This window comes from Mesoplodon densirostris, chromosome 8, assembly GCF_025265405.1.
Source record: "Mesoplodon densirostris isolate mMesDen1 chromosome 8, mMesDen1 primary haplotype, whole genome shotgun sequence".
NCBI classification, from domain to species: Eukaryota; Metazoa; Chordata; class Mammalia; order Artiodactyla; family Ziphiidae; genus Mesoplodon; species Mesoplodon densirostris.
The window spans coordinates 78805548-78825238 of record NC_082668.1 but is presented as its reverse complement, the minus strand read 5'-3'; the positions used below and the strand labels follow the sequence as shown (position 1 = coordinate 78825238).

The 19691-nt window shown below is 38.1% G+C and overlaps 1 protein-coding gene across 7 annotated transcripts in view; it reads left to right on the top strand.

The window, feature by feature from the left end:
* Positions 1-19691, top strand: part of WDSUB1 (WD repeat, sterile alpha motif and U-box domain containing 1) — a 76915-nt gene that overhangs the window by 8127 nt on the left and 49097 nt on the right. For 6 of the 7 annotated variants that reach the window (XM_060106179.1, XM_060106181.1, XM_060106177.1 and 3 more), the window contains exons 4-5: positions 483-575; positions 5676-5769. In XM_060106179.1, coding sequence (XP_059962162.1) covers positions 483-575; positions 5676-5769 — 187 coding nt within the window. The remainder of the gene's footprint in view (positions 1-482; positions 576-5675; positions 5770-19691) is intronic. The other variant, XM_060106185.1, reaches the window with a different exon arrangement.

Here is a 19691-nt window from a genome sequence, read left to right as displayed (position 1 = left end):
CCCCAACATCTTCTTTAAAAAAAAAAAAAAAAAAAAGACTAAGCTTTTAACAAGTGAACATATCCTAAAAAAGTTAAGATGGGAGCAATTAAGCATTTAACACTCATCTCATAACTGACTTTTCTTTCTAATTTTTTCCATCAATGCTAACCTCATAGACTCTAAAATTGGGTTGGAGGGTGCCCTAAGCTTCATGGCTCAATATTGGCCCTTGCAACATTGAATTATATCCTTAGTGGAAGGGAAATAAAAAGGTATTTTGTTGTCGCAACTTCAGGGGCTAAAGTCATAATCCTTTGAAGTACCTTGCTTAAAAGAAATTCTTTAACCGACGTTTCGTTATATGGTATAAATTAATTAATTAATATTGCTTGTGAATGTGGGTTAAAATAAACAGATCTGAGTTAAGAAATTGAAAATTTTTTGGTTTACATGTTTTATCAATTCTTGTGTATTTATTTTTAACAAATCTATATTTTTAGGTGGAGAACAAGGTCTTCAGTTCTTTCGACTGGCATCATGTGGTCAGGATTGCCAGATCAGAATTTGGGTTATTTCCTTTACCCATACCTTAGGTATGTATTCAACTAGTTCTCTCAAATGATGTTTTGTGATTCAGGTAAAATTTATATTTTAATTAATCTTTTTAACTAAAGAACTCTGGATATCTAAAAGTGATTATAAAAATATATTTTAAGAACTTTTAGTCAAAGTAATACATATACATGATTTAGAAATTGTATGCACACTACTCATTATGACCTCACCACTACTACTACACACATTCCTGCTCACACATTCCTCCTTTTTCTGTTTTCAATTCTTTTGATGGTTTTCAAAGTTTCTCTAAATACTGTTTACACCACCACATTTTTAATTAATTAATTTATTTTTTAACATCTTTGAGGTATAATTGCTTTACATTGTTGTGTTAGTTGCTGCTGTATAACAAAGTGTGTATAACAAAGTGAATCAGCTATACGTATATATATATCCCCATAACCCCTCCCTCTTGCATCTCCCTCCCACCTTCCCTATCCCACCCCTCTAGGTGGTCACAAGACACCCAGCTGATCTCCCTGTGCTATGCGGCTGCTTCCCACTAGCTATCTGTTTTACATTTGGTAGTGTATATATGTCAATGCCACTCTCTCACTTCATCTCAGCTTGCCCTCCCCACTCCCCATGTCCTCAAGTACATTCTCTATGTCTGTGTCTTTATTCCTGTCCTGCCCCTAGGTTCTTCAGAACCATTTTTTTTTTTTAGATTCCACATATATGTGTATTTGTTTTTCTCTTTCTGACTTACTTCGCTCTGTATGACAGACTCTAGGTCCATCCACCTCTCTACAAATAACTCAATTTCATTTCTTTATGTGTGAGTAATATTCCATTGTATACATGTGCCACATCTTCTTTATCCATTCATCTGTCAGTGGACACTTAGGTTGCTTCCATATTCTGGCTATTGTAAATAGTGCTGCAGTGAACATTGTAGTACATGACTCTTTTTGAATTATGGTTTTCTCAGGGTATGTGCCCAGTAGTGGGATTGCTGGGTCGTATGGTAGTTCTATTTTTAGTTTTTTAAGGAACCTCCCTACTGTTCTCCATAGTGGCTGTATCGATTTACATTCCCACCAACAGTGCAAGAGGGTTCCCTTTTCTCCACACCCTCTTTAGCATTTACTGTTTGTAGATTTTTTGATGATGGCCATTCTGACTGGTGTGAGGTGATACCTCATTGTAGTTTTGATTTGCATTTCTCTAATGATTAGTGATGTTGAGCATCCTTTCGTGTGTTTGTTGGCAATCTGTATATCTTCTTGGGAGAAATGTACTACCACATTTTAAATTTGTTCATTGTAGTCATTGTTTTTTGGGCATGTGTGGGTCTTTCCCCCATGCATTGTATTATTCTTTCAGGTGACTCTTCAGTCAGGAAACTTATGTCTTTCATTTTTGGTGTACAGTATTCATTTATTCTAATTCTTTCTTCTCTATTTCTTCTCTTTTTATAACTCCCGTTAGTTGAGTGTTGGGCCTCCTGACTTGATTCCCTATGTCTATTTTTCCCCCGCATTTATTTCTTTATCATTTTTTCTGTCTTAGGATAAAATTCCTTAGCTCTGTCTTTTACCCTTTTTTGAATTTTTTAATCCCATCAATAATATTTTCATTTTCCAAATGCTTATCTTTTTTGTTTCCTTATCCTAGTGTTCTCCATGTAATGCAAGATCCTCTCTAAACTCTCAGGATACCAATTAGAGGCTTTTTGTTTTGGCTTTAAGTTCCCTTCTGTTTCCTGATGAACTGTTTGCTCTTGGGCCCTTTTTTGTTTACCCTGATCTTTCTCTTTCATATGATTACCTTCTTCAAATGCCTGATGATCCTTAGTATTACATTTACTTTCAAGAATTAAACAATAAGAAGTTTAAAAGCTCTGTGCACATGGTGGTTGTTTGTATTTGCTGGCTCCCCTTTAGGATAAGAAGGTGGGCTATTGGCCCTTATTGGGGAAGGGTTGGAGAATTAGAGAATGTGGGTGTCTGTGTTGCCCTGGAGCTGCCATCGCGCTCCCCAGGCAGTCATTGTTTTCCTTCTTCCTGGGGAGAAGCATCTAGCTTTCATGCAGCATACTATGGGTGGGGTCAGGGAGGGATGGGAGGTAGATATTGTTTTATAAACAGACTTATAGTTAATTTTTCTGTTTTCAGGTCTGTATCTGTATCTCTGACTTTCTTTTTTCTTGGCTGTTAATAGTTGTCTTTTGGGGTTTTCTGCTAATTGTTCTGAGTCTTTTGGGGTTTTCTAGGGAAGATTAGCTTACTTCTTTGCTGTAGCCCCCTCATTTTACACCCCAAGCTGTTACTTCTGTATACTATCTCGTCAATTAATTTGCATCTGCCATTCCAAAATTGGTTTCAGTTTCTCATTTCCTGATGCCCCCTTCCCCTTTTCTTCATTGATGTGAATTTATATCTTTATTAATTCCTTCATTATCATTTTAATGGGAACTCTTTAATTATATGGTAAGTTGACCATCTTGCTTCAGATGCCCAAAAATATTCTTATTTTATTATTTGTTACCTAATAAGCTTTAGCTAAATCATGGGCTGTATTTCATTGTTTATAAAATTATTGCTAGAGACAAACAAAGCTGAACACTAGTTAAAGCGGTAAGGAAGGATTTTAATATACTATTGCAGTAGATTTTAATCAGTAATATACTATTGCAAGCATCCAGCATGAACTGAGCTCAACTTCAGTTTATACAGAGGTGACTGTGTATTTTAAAGGGAGAATGAGGGAATAAAGCAGGGGTAAATGGGGGCTCCGTAGCATCCAGGAAGTGAAAAAATTACAAAAAGCAAGAAGTGAGGAATTGGTCCATGTGAAACCCATGTGGGTTTGTAACTGGCACTTATGGAAGTTAGGCTTCTCCCCTCTCACAGAGCCGGGGAGACAGGAGCTCTATCTCCAGGTGTTGGCTGGAACAAACGTAAATTTTTTGGGCAGCCCTGAGTTTTCCCAGGCAGGCACTTAATAACAGGGGTAGGGTCATCCTAAGGATGCAACCTTGAACTCTTAGAAACTGTGTTAAAGTCTTTGTAGGCCAAGGTCAAGGCCTAGTCCAGGAGGCAGTTCAGAAGAGCCTGGATAGAGTTCAGTCAAGGAGAGAATCTTTGTCATTATGCTAGTGTGTAGAGAAGGGTCTGCTATTACGAAGTAATAAATACATTTGTTTTTCTGGAAATTTAGTTACTTTATTGCCTGTTAGGTTACATTCAGTAATTTTTTAATGTATTTGGTGACATGCTGGTAAGGATAAGAGTTCTATTACTTCTCTGGTCTATCCTACCTCTTCCTTCTGTTATCAAGGTGAAATTCTTACAAGAAACCATAAATATAGTCATGTACGTGGATGTTCTAAATAAAACATATCTTTAATAATTCGAAAGCAAAGCTTTTCATACATTGTCTGGAAAATGTGTTTTTACACTGGCTCTTTAAAAAACATATATAACAGTATATAAACGTGCAGTTAAAGCCCTTCAATAAAGCATTTAGCATTATTTGCACCTAAGTTATTTTGTTTGGTTTTGTTTTTTGGGTTTTTTTGCGGTACGCAGGCCTCTCACTGCTGTGGCCTCTCCCGCTGCGGAGCGCAGGCTCAGCGGCCATGGCTCACGGGCCCAGCCGCTCCATGGCACGTGGGATCCTCCTGGACTGGGGCACGAACCTGTGTCCCCTGCATCGGCAGGCGGACCCCCAACCACTGCGCCACCAGGGAAGCCCCTACACCTAATTTTAATGCTTATTTGTAGAGAGGAATAGATAGACAAATGGATCTTATACTTGAGAATGTAACAAATTCTTAGGATCCTGTTGCAGGTTTATTAAATCTTCATTTAGTTTGCAACTTGTTAACATTTTTGCTTTGATTGATTGTGCCTACTTATTGATCTGTATATGCCTAAGTATTGATCAGTGCCTTGAATGCCTATATCTGCTCTCCCATATAAAAACATATTTTTTTTCTATTTTGAATAGAAATAAAATACTTAATAATAAAGTGAAATAAATATATATTTTCTATTTGTTGAAACTTTTACCTGCTCTAATGACCTTTTTGTTTAGTTAAATGCTTTCTATCTTAAAAGCCATTAACACTTCGAGAAAGTTCTTATTAGGTGTGAGAAAATTATAGATTTCACTTATTTCCTTGTCTTGCCAGGCCAACTTCTTTTTTTTTTTTAAATGTTGAGCCTTCTTTTAATTTATTTATTTTTATTTTTGGCCGTGTTGGGTCTTCATTTCTGTGCAAGGGCTTTCTCTAGTTGTGGCAAGTGGGGGCCACTCTTCATCGCGGTGCGCGGGCCTCTCACTGTCGTGGCTTCTCTTGTTGCAGAGCACAGGCTCCAGACGCGCAGGCTCAGTAGTTGTGGCTCACGGGCCTAGTTGCTCCGCGGCATGTGGGATCTTCCCACACCAGGGCTCGAACCTGTGTCCCCTGCACTGGCAGGTAGATTCTCAACCACTGCGCCACCAGGGAAGCCCCAGGCCAACTTCTTAGTGATTGTTTTTATATGTTGTCACTAAAATACATTGAATTCCCTCAGCTTACCTTTAAAAAAGTTATGATATTCCTTTACAGTAATTATAGAAAGCATAAAAAGAATTTTAGTATACCACACTTGTAGGAGTTTTATAGGATATATTGGAATTATAAGATGTTAAATTACTATTATTTTTAATTTATGGAATCAGAAAATATTTTTTTAATATCAGATATTTAAAACTACAGGTATTTGATTCTTTTTAGGCGTTTGGGCAGTTGGTGTGTGTGTATTTTTTAAGATACCAAGATTGAAGTACAGTTTAAAATTTTATATATTTATATATTTAATAGAGTTTAAAATTTTTTAATTTAAAAATAATTTGATGATTATAATCCCCCCATCTAGCCTTTGCTGACCCCACCATTTTCTTTACCCCTTACTGAACTTTTGAAACCACTTAATCACTTGAGTTGCATGACAATTTTTTTTTTCATTTTTGTGTCTTTTAGGCACTCAAAGATTTTATTGAACAAATAAGTGAAATAGTTTTTACTTAAAAATAAATTCTAAGCACAGTCAGCTTGCTAATTTTTCTCACCTTGTTGTTTGCAGGTTTTGAATTAAAATATAAAAGTACACTGAGTGGGCACTGTGCTCCTGTTCTGACTTGTGCTTTTTCTCACGATGGGCAGATGTTAGTTTCAGGGTAAGTTATTTAGTTTAATTTCCTTAAACCATTTTGGTATGAAACAGAGTAGACTTACAGAAAAGTACATAAAACATAAGAGAATAGGTTGATAAATCATTGTGATGCAAACTTGTAACCACTGCTCAGGTCAGGAAATAGACCATTGCTGGTTTTCCTCCAGAAGTCCTCCCCTTCCAAGTGCCCCTTTCTGGTGACAGTACCTCAGGTCATATGCAACATTGCTTTTTCCTTTTAAATTGATTTTAAACAAATCATACATTATGAATTATTTTGTGTCTGGCTTCCTTTACTCAACATTACGTTTGTTTTCCAAGTGGTTGAACAAATCTGATGTATATAATATGTGATAGGAATCCAGTTTCATTTCTTTCCATATGGATATCCAGTTGTCTCAGTACTATAAGGTGAAAAGATAATCTTTTCTTTACCATTTTCACATGCCACCTTGTCAGAAATCACTGATCATATATGTGTGGGTCTTTTCTCAGCCTGTTATTCTGTTCTGTTTTTCTGTTTATCCTTTCTCTGATATCTTTCTGAGCCTTTATAATTTGGCTGTTCCTGGCTTTTGACACTTCCATGTAAATTTTAGAGTTAGCTTGTCAGATTGTCTCCAGTTCCTCCCTCTACCCACACAAACCTGTTTAGATTTTGACTGGGATTGTATTGAGTCTGATAAATTTGGGGAGAGTTGACATCTTTAGGATGTTGAGTCTCCAACCCATGAATATGGCATATATTTCCATTCATTTGTCTTTTGATTTCTCTCAGTATAATGTCTCTCAATAGAAGACAGTTTATTTGTCATCCTTGTGGAGGTCCTCCTCATCTTTTATTAGATTTATTCTAGGCACTTAATTTTTTTGTTGCTATTATAAAAGATGTGGCTAATACAGGGAAATATATATGGAAAGACTGGATTTATCTGTTAAGATTCTAATTTTGGATTTTTTATGTATAAAATCATATCGTCTTTTGTCTCTTCCTTTCTAATCCTTATACCTTTGATATCTCCTGTGCCTTACTGAACTGGCTAACACTACCAGGATAATGGAAATAGTGAAAATAGCCAACCTTGTCTGACCTAATTGCAAAGGGAAGGCTTTCATTATTAAGTGTGATCACTGTAGATTTTGGGAGATAAGCTTTATTAACTCTTCTGTTCCTTCTATATAGTTTGTAAGAATTTTTTTTCATGAATTGATGTTATAGTTTATCAAATGATTTTTCATGCATCTTTTGAAATGAGCATATGCTTTTTCTTTTTTATTGTAAGTGTCATAAATTATACTGATTTTTATAAATCTGCTTTACACATGTTAACTAATCTTTTGTTGGAATAAATACAACTTAGGCCACATTATTTTTGTGTATTGCTATAGAGAAGTCAGTTTTATTCTGACTGTTGCTTTTTTGGATATAATTCATATTTTTTTTAACTGGCTTCTCACACATTTTATTTTGAGTTTTCTGCACATTGATGTATCTAGTTTTGGGTTTCTTTTTATTTAGTTTGCTTGGAATTTACTGAACTTCTTAAAGATGTAGAATGATATTTCATCAGTTTGGGGGGAAATTCTTATTTATCATCTCTTCCAATATTGCCTCTGTCCTTTTCTTTCTCTAATTTGGGGATTCCAATTAAATGCACATAGTACCTTCTTACTGTAAACTTTATGTCTTATTCTCTTTTTTTTTTGAATTTTATTTAATTTATTTTTTTATACAGCAGGTTCTTATTATCTGTTTTATACATATTAGTGTATACATGTCAATCCCAATCTCCCAATTCATCCCACCACCACCCACCCTCCACCACCTTCCCCCCTTGGTGTTTATACGTTTGTTGTCTACATCTGTGTCTCTATTTCTAGTTCATCCGTACCATTTTTTCATCCGGTTCTTCTGTAACATTTTTCTAGGTTCCACATATATGCGTTAATATACTATATTTGTTTTTCTCTTTCTGACTTACTTCACTCTGTATGACAGTCTCTAGAGCCGTCCACGTCTATACAAATAACCCAATTTCATTCCTTTTTATGGCTGAGTAATATTCCATTGTATATATGTACCACATTTTCTTTAATTCGTCTGTCGATGGGCATTTAAGTTGCTTCCATGACCTGGCTATTGTAAATAGTGCTGCAGTGAACACTGGGGTGCATGTGTCTTTTTGAATTATGGTTTTCTCTGAGTATATGCCCAGTAGTGGGATTGCTGGGTCATATAATAGTTCTATTTTTAGTTTCTTAAGGAACCTCCATCCTGTTCTCCATAGTAGCTATATCAATTTACATTCCCACCAACAGTGCAAGAGGGTTCCCTTTTCTCCACACCCTCTTAAGCATTTGGTGTTCGTAGATATTCTGATGATACCCATTCTAACTGGTGTGAGGTGATAACCTCATTGTAGTTTTGATTTGCATTTCTCTAATAATTAGTGATTCTTTTTGTTTTTTTAATAGGAGTATAATTGCTTTACAATGTTCTGTTAGTTTCTGCTGTACAGTGAAGTGAATCAGCTATATGTATACATATATCCCTTCCCTCTTGGACCTCCCTCCCCACCACCCCCTATCCCATCCACCTAGGTCATCACAAAGCACCAAGCTGAGCTCCCTGTGCCATACAGCAGGTTCCCACTAGCTATCTGTTTTTTTTTTTTTTTTTTCCTTTTTGCGGTATGCGGGCCTCTCACTGTTGTGGCCTCTCCCGCTGCGGAGCACAGGCTCCGGACGTGCAGGCCCAGCGGCCATGGCTCACGGGCCCAGCCGCTCCGCGGCATATGGGATCCTCCCAGATCGGGGCACGAACCCGTATCCCCTGCATCGGCAGGCGGACTCTCAACCACTGCGCCACCAGGGAGGCCCAGCTATCTGTTTAACACATGGTAGTGTATTTATGTGAAACCTAATCTCCCAGTTCATCCAACTCTTCTGTTCCCCCTCTGTGTCCACATGTCCGTTCTCTATACCTACGTCTCTATTGTTGTCCTACAAATAAGTTCATCTGTACCATTTTTCTAGATTCCACATATATATGCATTAATATACAATATTTGTTTTTCTCTTTCTGGCTTACTTCACTCTGTATGACAGTCTCTAGATCCATCCACATCTCTACAAATGACCCACTTTCGTTCCTTCTTATGGCTGAGTAATATTCCATTGTATACATGTACCACATCTTCTTTATCCATTCATCTGTCTTTGGACATTTAGGTTGTTTCTGTGTCCTGGCTGTTGTAAATAGTGCTGCAGTGAACATTGGAGTACGTGTCCTTTTGAATTATGGTTTTCTCAGGGTATATTCCCAGTAGTGGGATTGCTGGGTCATATGGTAATTCTATTTTTAGTTTTTTAAGGAACCTCCATACTGTTCTCCACAGTGGCTGTATCAATTTACATTCTCCCCAACAGTGCAAGAGTGTTCCCTTTTCTCCACACCCTCTTTAGCATTCCTTGTTTGTAGACTTTTTGATGATGGCCATTCTGACCGGTGTAAGGTGGTACCTCACTGCAGTTTTGATTTGCATTTCTCTAATAATTAGTGATGTTGAGCAACTTCTTGTCCATCTGTATGTCTTCTTTGGAGAAATGTCTATTTAGGTCTTCTGCCCATTTTTGGATTGGGTTGTTTGTTTTTTTAATATTGAGCTGCATGAGCTGTTCATATATTTTGGAGATTAATCCTTTGTCCACTGATTCATTTACAAATATTTTCTCCCATTCTGGGGGTTGTCTTTTCATCTCGTTTGTAGTTTCCTTTGCTTTGCGAAAGCTTTTAAGTTTCATTAGGTCCCATTTGTTTATTTTTGTTTTTATTTCCATTACTCTAGGAGGTGGATCAAAAAAGATCTTGCTGTGATTTATGTCAAAGAGTGTTCTTCCTATGTTTTCCTCTAAGACTTTTATAGTCTCCAGTCTTAAATTTAGGTCTCTAATCCATTTTGAGTTTATTTTTGTGTTTGGTATTAGGGAGTGTTCTAATTTCATTCTTTTACATGTAGCTGTCCAGTTTTCCCAGCACCACTTGTTGAAGAGACTGTCTTTTCTCCATTATATATCCTTGCCTCCTTTGTCATAGATTAGTTGACCATATGTACGTGGGTTTATCTCTGGGCTTTCTATCCTGTTCCATTGATCTATATTTCTGTTTTTGTGCCAGTACCATAGTCTTCATTACTGTAACTTTGTAGTATAGTCTGAAGTCAGGGAGTCTGATTCCTCCAGCTCCATTTTTTTCCCTCAAGACTGCTTTGGCTATTCGGGGTCTTTTGTGTCTCCATACAAATTTTAAGATTTTTTTGTTCTAGTTCTGTAAAAAAAAAAAAAAAAAAAAAAAAAATGCCATTGGTAATTTGATAGAGATTGCATTGCATCTGTAGATTGCTTTGGGTAGTGTAGTCATTTTCACAATATTGGTTCTTCCAGTCCAAGAACATGGTATATCTCTCCATCTATTTGTATCACCTTTAATTTCTTTCATCAATGGCTTATAGTTTTCTGCATACAGTTCTTTTGTCTCCCTCGGTCGGTTTATTCCTAGGTATTTTATTCTTTTTGTTGCAGTGGTAAATGGGAATATTTCCATATTTTCTCTTTCAGATTTTTCATCATTAGTGTATAGGAATGCTAGAGATTTCTGTGCATTAATTTTGTATCCTGCAACTTTACCAAATTCATTGATTAGCTCTAGTAGTTCTCTGGTGGCATCTTTAGGATTCTCTATGTATAGTATCATGTCATCTGCAAAGAGTGACAGTTTTACTTTTTCTTTTTCTATTTGTATTTCTTTTTCTTCTCTGATAGTCCTGGCTAGGACTTCCAAAACTATGTTGAATAATAGTGGTGAGAGTGGACATCCTTGTCTTGTTCCTGATCTAAGAGGAAATGCTTTCAGTTTTTCACCATTGAGAATGATGTTTGCTATGAGTTTGTCATATATGGCCTTAATTATATTGAGGTCACTTCCCTCTGTGCCCACTTTCTGGAGAGTTTTTATCATAAATGGGTGTTGAATTTTGTCAAAAGCTCTTCCTGCATCTCTTGAGATGATCATGGTTTTTATTCTTCAGTTTGTTAATATGGTGTATCACATTGATTGATTTGCTTATATTGAAGAATCCTTGCATTCCTGGGATAAACCCCACTTGATCATGGTGTATGATCCTTTTAATGTGCTGTTGGATTCTGTTTGCTGTTATTTTGTTGAAGATTTTTGCATCTATATTCATCAGTGATACTGGTGTGTAATTTTCTGTTTTTGTAATATCTTTGTCTGGTTTTGGTATCAGGGTGATGGTGGCCTCTCATTCTCATGATAGAATGAGTTTGGGAGTGTTCCTCACTCTGCTATATTTTGGACGAGTTTGAGAAGTATAGGTGTTAGCTCTTCTCTAAATGTTTGATAGAATTCGCCTGTGAAGCCATCTAATACTGGGCTTTTGTTTGTTGGAAGATGTTTAATCACAGTCTCAATTTCAGTGCTTGTGATTGGTCTTTTTATATTTTCTGTTTCTTCCTGGCTCAGTCTTGGAAGGTTGTGCTTTCCTAAGAATTTCCCCATTTCTTCCAGGTTGTCCATTTTATTGGCATATAGTTGCTTGTAGTAATCTATCATGATCCTTTGTATTTCTGCAGTGTCAGTTGTTACTTCCCCTTTTTCATTTCTAATTCTGTTGATTTGAGTCTTCTCTCTTTTTTTCTTGATGAGTCTGTCTAATGGTTTATCAATTTTGTTTATCTTCTCAAAGAACCAGCTTTTAGTTTTATTGATCTTTGCTATTGTTTCCTTCATTTCTTTTTCATTTATTTCTGATCTGATCTTTTTGATTTCTTTCCTTCTGCTAAATTTGGGATTTTTTTTATTCTTCTTTCTCTAATTGCTTTAGGTGTAAGGTTAGGGTGTTTATTTGAGATTTTTCTTATTTCTTGAGGTAGGATTGTATTGCTGTAAACTTCCCTGTTAGAACTGCCTTTGCTGCATCCCATAGGTTTTGGGTTGTCGTGTTTTCATGTCATTTATTTCTAGGTATTTTTTGATTTTCTCTTTGATTTCTTTAGTGAGCTCTTGGTTATTTAGTAGTGTATTGTTTAGCCTCCATGTGTTTGTAATTTTTACAGCTTTTCTACTGTAGTTGCTATCTAGTCTCATAGCGTTGTGGTCGGAAAAGATACTTTATACAATTTCAGTTTCTTAAATTTACCAAGGCTTGATTTGTGACCCAAGATATGATCTGTCCTGGAGAATGTTCCATGAGCACTTGAGAAGAAAGTGTATTCTGTTGTTTTTAGATGGAATGTCCTGTAAGTATCAATTATGTCCATCTTGTTTAATGTGTCCTTTAAAGCTTGTGTTTCTTACTTATTTTCATTTTGGTTGATCTGTCCATTGGTGAAAGTGGGGTGTTAAAGTCTCCTACTACTATTATGTTACTGTCCATTTCCCCTTTTATGGCTGTTAGCATTTGCCTTATGTATTCAGGTGCTCCTCTGTTGGGTGCATAAATTTTTACAATTATTATATCTTCTTCTTGCATTGATCTCTTGATCATCATGTAGTGTCCTTCTTTGTCTCTTGCAGTAGTCTTTATTTTAAAGTCTGTTTTGTCTGATATGAGAATTGCTACTCTAGCTTTCTTTTAATTTCCATTTTCATGGAATATCTTTTCCATCCCCTCACTTTCAATCTGTATGTGTCCCTAGGTCTGAAGTGGGTCACTTGTAGACAGCATATGTACAGGTCTTGTTTTTGTATCCGTTCAACCAGTCTATGTATTTTGGTTGGAGCATTTAATCCATTTACATTTAAGGTAATTATCGGTATGTATGTTCTTACTACCATTTTCTTAATTGTTTGGGGTTTGTTATTGTAGGTCTTTTCCTTCTCTTGTGTTTCCTGCCTACAGAAGTTCCTTTAGCATTTGTTGTAAAGCTGGTTTGTAGTGCTCAATCTCATAGCTTTTGCTTGTCTGTAAGGGTTTTAATTTCCCCATCAAATCTGAATGAGATCCTTGCTGGGTAATCTTGGTTGAAGGTTTTTCCATTTCATCACTAAATATGTCCTGCCACTCCATTTTGGCTTGCAGAGTGTCTGCTGAAATATCAGCTGTTAACCTTATGGGGAGTCCCTTGTATGTTTTTGTTGCTTTTCCCTTGCTGCTTTTAATATTTTTTCTTTGTATTTAATTTTTGATAGCTTGATTAATATGTGTCTCGGTGTGTTTCTCCTGGGTTTATCCTGTATGGGACTCTCTGTGCTTCCTGGACTTGATCGACTATTTTCTTTCCCATGTTAGGAAAGTTGTCTACTATAATCTCTCCAAATATTTTTGCAGACCCTTTCTTTTTGTCTTCTTCTTCTGGGACCCCAATAATTCGAATGTTGGTGCATTTAATGTTGTCCCAGAGGTCTCTGAGACTGTACTCAATTCTTTTCATTCCTTTTTCTTCATTTTGCTCCCTGGCAGTTATTTCCACCATTTTATCTTCCAGCTCACTTATTCATTCTTCTGCCTTAGTTATTCTGTTATTGATTCCTTCTAGAGTATTTTTAATTTCCGTAATTGTGTTGTTCATCACTGTTTGTTTGCTCTTTAGTTCTTCTAGATCCTGTTAAATTTTTCTTGTATTTTCTCCATTCTGTTTCCGAGATTTTCGATCATGTTTACTATCATTACTCTTAATTCTTTTTCATGTAGGTTCCCTATTTCGTCTTCATTTATTTGGTGTTGTAGGTTTTTATCTTGCTGCTTTGTCTGTAACATATTTTTTTCTAGTTTCTTTCTTTTTTTTTTTTTTTTTTTGATGGGTGGTGCTATATTCCTGTCTTACTGGTTGTTTGGCTTGACACGTCCAGCACTGGAGGTTGCAGGCAGTTGGATAGTGCTGGGTGTTGGTGCTGAGGTGAGGACCTCTGGGAGGCCTCACTCCGATTGATATTCCCTGGGGTCTGAGGTTCTCTGTTAGTCTATCAGTTTGGACTCAGAACTCCCACCACAGGAGCTTGGGCCCAACCTCTGGCCTGGGAACCAAGATCGCACAAGTTTCGTGGCATGGTAAAAAAAAAAGGGGGGGGTGGGGAGAAAGACAAAAAGAAGAAAGGAGCAGTAAAATATCAGAGAATAATAAGCAAAATAAAATTAGGAAGATGAATAATATGTTAGGACAAATAAAACTATAATTGAAACAACTGCAACAAGGTAAAATAAAACCACAAAAGAAAAAAAAATGTGTGGGGGGGAACAAGCCAAAAGGAGAGAGCAATAACAAAGTGTAAAGAATAAAGTAGAATTAGAAAAATAAAAGATTTATGAGGAAAAATAAAAATGTAGAAGAATCAACAACAGTGAATCCATAAGGTAAAACAGAACTCCAATCTAAAAAAGGAAAAAAGAAAAAAAAAAGCCTTGGCTATGGGGGTGGAGTTTTGGCAGGGGTGGATCTTAGGCAGGGGTGGGGTTTAGGGTAGGGTGAGACCTAGGCAGGTGGGGATGTGACGTTTGAGCCTGGGGCGGGGCCTAGGTGGAGGTTGCGGGGGGGACACAGACGGGACATTCAAGTGTGGGATGGGGCCTCTACTTAGGTTCTGCCTGGAATGGGAGAGGCATCAAGACCTGAGCGGGGCCTCTGGAGTGTGGAGTTCTGGAGTTTGGAGGTAGGGCCTTGAGTGAGGGTGTGTGGGTGGGGTGTAGGCCCAGCTCGTTGGAGGGAGTCTCCGAATGTAGAGGTGGGGCCCTGGGTGGGGGTGTAGGGGCGGGGCTTGGGCTCTGCACAGCAGGAGGGAGGCTCCAAGGGCAGAGGATTAGGCCCGGGAGCCCAACAGGCTTCCCCGTGCCTGAGTGGACAGGGCAAGCACTGGCCCCTTTCCCTTCTGTTCCTTTACGCCCTGCCGTACTGTCTCCCCCAGCGTCTCCCCTGCCGCTGCTGGACCCCTAACCGTGGGTGGGTCCTGCTGGGTGTAGGAACTCCTCCCCTCCCCCAGCTGCCCCTCAGGGGTGCCGGTCCCAGAGGTCCAGCCTTTACTTTTGCTCCCCCTTCCCTCCCTCCCACTCCCTCAGGACCTGCGCAGCTGGAGGGGGCCTAGGTGGGCGGAGGATCAGGCCCCGGATCTCAACAGGTTCCTGGGGGTCCGAGTGGGCAGGGGAAACCTGACCATGCTCCCTTTTGATCCTCTGCCCTCCCAGTGGTTCCCCAAGTTCCCCCTTCAGGCGTGGGATCCCTTCCCCTCCCACAGCCGCCCCTCAGCAGCGCCAGTCCCATCCCACATCCACTTCTCCTCCCTCTTCACTCGCCCCACGTCCTACCCGGTCGCTGGGGGCTCCTCCCGTCCCCTTAGGTGTCTGTGTCCCCCCACCGGTGCCTGGTAGGTGCCCTAGTTGTGAGGAGACACGAATTCCGTGTCCTCCTAGTACGCCATCTTGACTCCACCCACCTCATTGCTTTTTAGTCTTAGGATTGTTTGACACTCTTAAAAGTTACTGAGGACTCCAAAGAGCTTTCGCTTATAAGGGTTCCATATATTGCTATTTACAGAAAATAAAACTAAGAAGACTAAAATATTTTGGTTGTTTAAACAATAATAATAAACTTGTATATTAACATTTTTCTTTAGGAGAAATAAAACCAAAAATAGTGAGAAGTGGCATTGTTTTACATTTATGAAAATCTTCAGTATCTGGGTTAGCAGAAGATACATAGATTCTCATATCTGCTTCACACACTTCATTAGCTCTCAGGGCTATGATGGCATCACATGTCATACAGCAAAATGTGTAGGAACTTTTTCTCTCCATCTTTCTCCACATCTCTCCTCTAATAAGTTTCCTCTAGCCCCTTAGCCGAATTTGTGTTTTGTTTCACCATTACTTCTCTTGATCCAACCAGATAAAATTAACATTATATGAATTAGCTGCTATTCAAACAGGAAGAGTCAATCTTTGTAATTCAAATAGAGGTTGCCTTTTTCCATAAATTCTCAGTTCTAGTAGTTATGATTCTTTGGAAACCAGTTTAAGAATGGCTATCATTGTTAGAGTTTTAAGAGTTCAAAAATAACACCTTTTTTTCTTCTTCTTGAGTTGAAAACCAGTAAGAGAGAAATACTGGGCAGATAACTACTAGAGAGCAGGACTGTAGATCTGCAGCTGACTTGTTCACCTGCTCTTGGGTGGCATGGACCACTGCAGAGTTCCCCTGAAAGGGCAGATCAGAAAAAAGAAAATCCAGAAGGGGCTGAACCACATGGCCCAGCATCTTCCCCAGACTTTCCAGTCATCTGTCATTCCTTTCCTGCTAAGCAAGAGACGGAGAAAAGAGGCCAGGGATCTTATTCCAGAAAGAACTGGAAGTAATTGTCCCCCCTCTTCTCAACAAGATGCTTGTTTATGTTTTATCTTTTATAAATGTGGACAGCAGAGTTTTACTGTCATGAATTAGTAATGGCTCAACAGCCACCCTCTCTCACTCAGTAATGACTAGCATAAGAAGGCTTAAGGTCACCTTTCCAAAACTCAAATCATCATTTATTTCCCCGTACTCTCTACAACATTGTTAACAGAACTATTGAACAAGTCAGTTCTTTGGCCAGAGTCCATGTTGCAGTTTGCTTATCAGGAGGGTTATTAGATATTACACGGCTTGAAAAAATAGATGTCTTGTGAAAAGTCTAGTGAAATATGAATAGTCATGTGATCTGTTTTATAAGTTTTTAGGCTAAAACTGTCAGGGTGTGTGCCCATTATGAATCAAGTTTAATTATAATACATTCATGGGGGATGATGTTCTAGGAAGTGTAAAATCCAGAAACACAGGTTACTGAGTTTTAATCCCAGCCCTGCCATGCACTAGCTATGCAACCTCAAACAAGTTCTAGTTCCATATCTTCTCTCGACTTCATTTTTCTGAATTATAAAATGGGGAAAGTCAGAACACTGTCCTCATAAGATTGTTTTGAAGCTTAAATAAGAAAATACAGGCAAAGCATTTATTATGTTTGGGGCACAATAATTGCTCAGTATAGGTTCATTAAATATTATGTATATTACAAGAATATTATTTTTGTGTATTGTTTTTATAATCCAGAACATTAGGCAATTATATAACATTATTTTACTCCCTCATTTTCTGATTTCTGCCTTTTTTGGGTTAAGTTTTAGCCATTGATCTATACTTAGGGGCATTATAAAACAGCTGTTTCAAACTTATCTTCATTCAGGAAGAGTTGTTGGGACTACATTTCATAGCATCATCTCTGTAAAGACCTTGGGGGAAATAGTTCCAACAGGTCTCAGTCTAAAGAATTGATGTCCCTTTCCCATGCATTGGGTTTGTGTTTCTATCTTAAATTGTATGACAGATCATGTTTCCTTTTTAAAATTGCTATTGAAGAAGCTCGGCAACAAACTTGCAGCCCTCTGTTAACAAAGTGGACTCTATGTTGTGACATATATTTTAAATACTAATCTTAACCTTCATCTCTCTCCCCCACCTCATCTTTATGTTCTCTTCCTCCCCAGTTTCTTCACATAATTTTTATCTTCTTTTTTCTACATCTTTGTAAGAGACTGCACATACTTTCTGAATGAAGAAACATAGATATATATTTAAAATAAAAATATGTGAGTGTAAAATAAATCTTTAAACCTTAGGAACATACTTGACCTAATGAAATAGTTGTGGGTAATTTCATTTGATTAGTTTTTTGGTCATTGTATAAAACTGGTTTGAATTAAAATGCTTTAGGTGATTTGTGACATGGGTGGCTGTACGACGTCACTACAGTGTCACTCATCTCCCTTGAGCTTGTGATTATATGCTCTTCCATATCGAGCACATAACTGTGTTGTTGCTCTTGCCTAGCAGCTGTCTAGATAAAATTGGCGTGTTTCTCTTGTATTCTTTTTTTTTAATAAATAAATTTATTTATTTATTTTTGGCTGCATTGGGTCTTCGTTGCTGTGCGCAGGCATTCTCTAGTTGTGGTGAGTGGGGGCTACTCTTTGTTGCGGTGCGTGGGCTTCTCATTGTCATGGCTTCTCTTGTTGTGGAGCACGGGCTCTAGGCGTGCAGGCTTCAGTAGTTGTGGCACGTGGGCTTAGTAGTTGTGGCTTGTGGGCTCTAGAGCACAGGCTCAGTAGTTGTGGTGCATGGGCTTAGTTGCTCCGCGGCATGTGGGATCTTCCCGGACCAGGGCTCGAACCTGTGTCCCTTGCATTGGCAGGCAGATTCTTAACCACTGCGCCACCAGGGAAGCCCTCTCTTGTATTCTTGAGTGAGTAGAGTTAAGGTTTTAGAGTGCCACAAAATGGTAGGAATGGAGTATCAAAAGACTTGACAATTAATGCATCCTTTATAAGGGAAAGTGAGGTTGAGGTGACAGGGCAGATTGTGGGTACTGAAAGAATTATATATAGCAGGGGGAAGAGTTATATATAGCAGGGAAGAAATGTATAACCACGGGCACCAAACAATCAGAATTTTTATTTGCTGTTGGTTCACGTTCTATTTAGAGAATATTTTGAGGTTTTATATTGTTTTAGTAGTTTCAAGGTATTTTATGTCTGTTTACAGTGATTATAATTATTTTCTGTCTTTGAAACCCAAATCTCAAATATTGAAAACTATATTTTTCCCTAATCCTAATTTCCTTCCCCCCAAATCTAATCAGTTAAAAAATCCCATTACATTTTCCTTTGAATCCTCATTAGTCAAATTAGGGACTATAGGAGGTGAGTTTAAAATCCTTTTAATCTCTAAATGTCCGCAGGTCTCTGCCCATAATCTCTAGTCTTCTTGCCTAGATTTAGCAGACTCTTAAAGAGTTCTTCATGTTTGGCCTTTTGCTTCTCAAATTCATTTTTATACCTCATCAGCAAGTGAACCTATTTCATTGCCATCATGGCTGGCTATCTGTTGCCTACAAGACTGTCTAATGATGATTCAGCTTCTCAAGTGATACATCATTAGGATGAGTTTTGTTTTGTTTTGTTTTGTTTTGTTTTGCAGTACGCGGGCCTCTCACCGCTGTGGCCTCTCCCGTTGTGGAGCGCAGGCTCCGGACGCACAGGCCCAGTGGCCATGGCCCATGGGCCCAGCCGCTCCGCGGCATGCGGGATCCTCCCCAACCGGGGCACGAACCCGTGTCCCCTGCATCGGCAGGCGGACTCTCAACTACTGCGCCACCAGGGAAGCCCCGAGGATGAGTTAGTTTTAATTGCACTAGTGGTAGTCTCAGAAAGTGGAAATTCCTTTTAGTTTGTTTTAAGGATGCTAAGAAGTAATGAAGTTTTCCCTAAGAATTTTAGATATTCCAGAAATAATACTTTGTACTTTGAGGAATTTAGGACAAAATAAGTGTGTCTATAAATCATGTCTAGCATATACATATTACCTGCTAATATAATTTCTCAGTGTTTTTTGGCTGGAATTTAATGTTTAATGCTATAATTCTGGTTTTTGATGCCAGAATGCATTTATATGCTTTTTATTTGCTTTTGTTTTATTTTACATTGAACAACATATAAGTTCTATTTTGAAATTATGGCAAAGATTCTGTAGTCAAAATCCGTCACCAACACTGGAGAGACTACTAAATAAATTTTAAGACTTATTCAAAGGATTTTTTTTTTTTGGTGGCATGTGGGATCCTAGTTCCCCAACCAGGGATCGAACATGAGCCCCCTGCATTGGAAGCGCTGGGTCTTAACCACTGGATTGCCAGGGAAGTCCTTAAAGGAATTTTAAGCCTTCTAATAGGTGTGACTCCTGTGGTCAGACTGTAATCAGCTACCTTTTAATAATAATAAGTACAAATACTGTTAAAGTTGTACAGAGAGCAGTAACACTTGTATTGTTGATATGTTTTCTTGCTTTGCAACATATATCATGTCATAACAGCTATATCAGGGGGAAAAT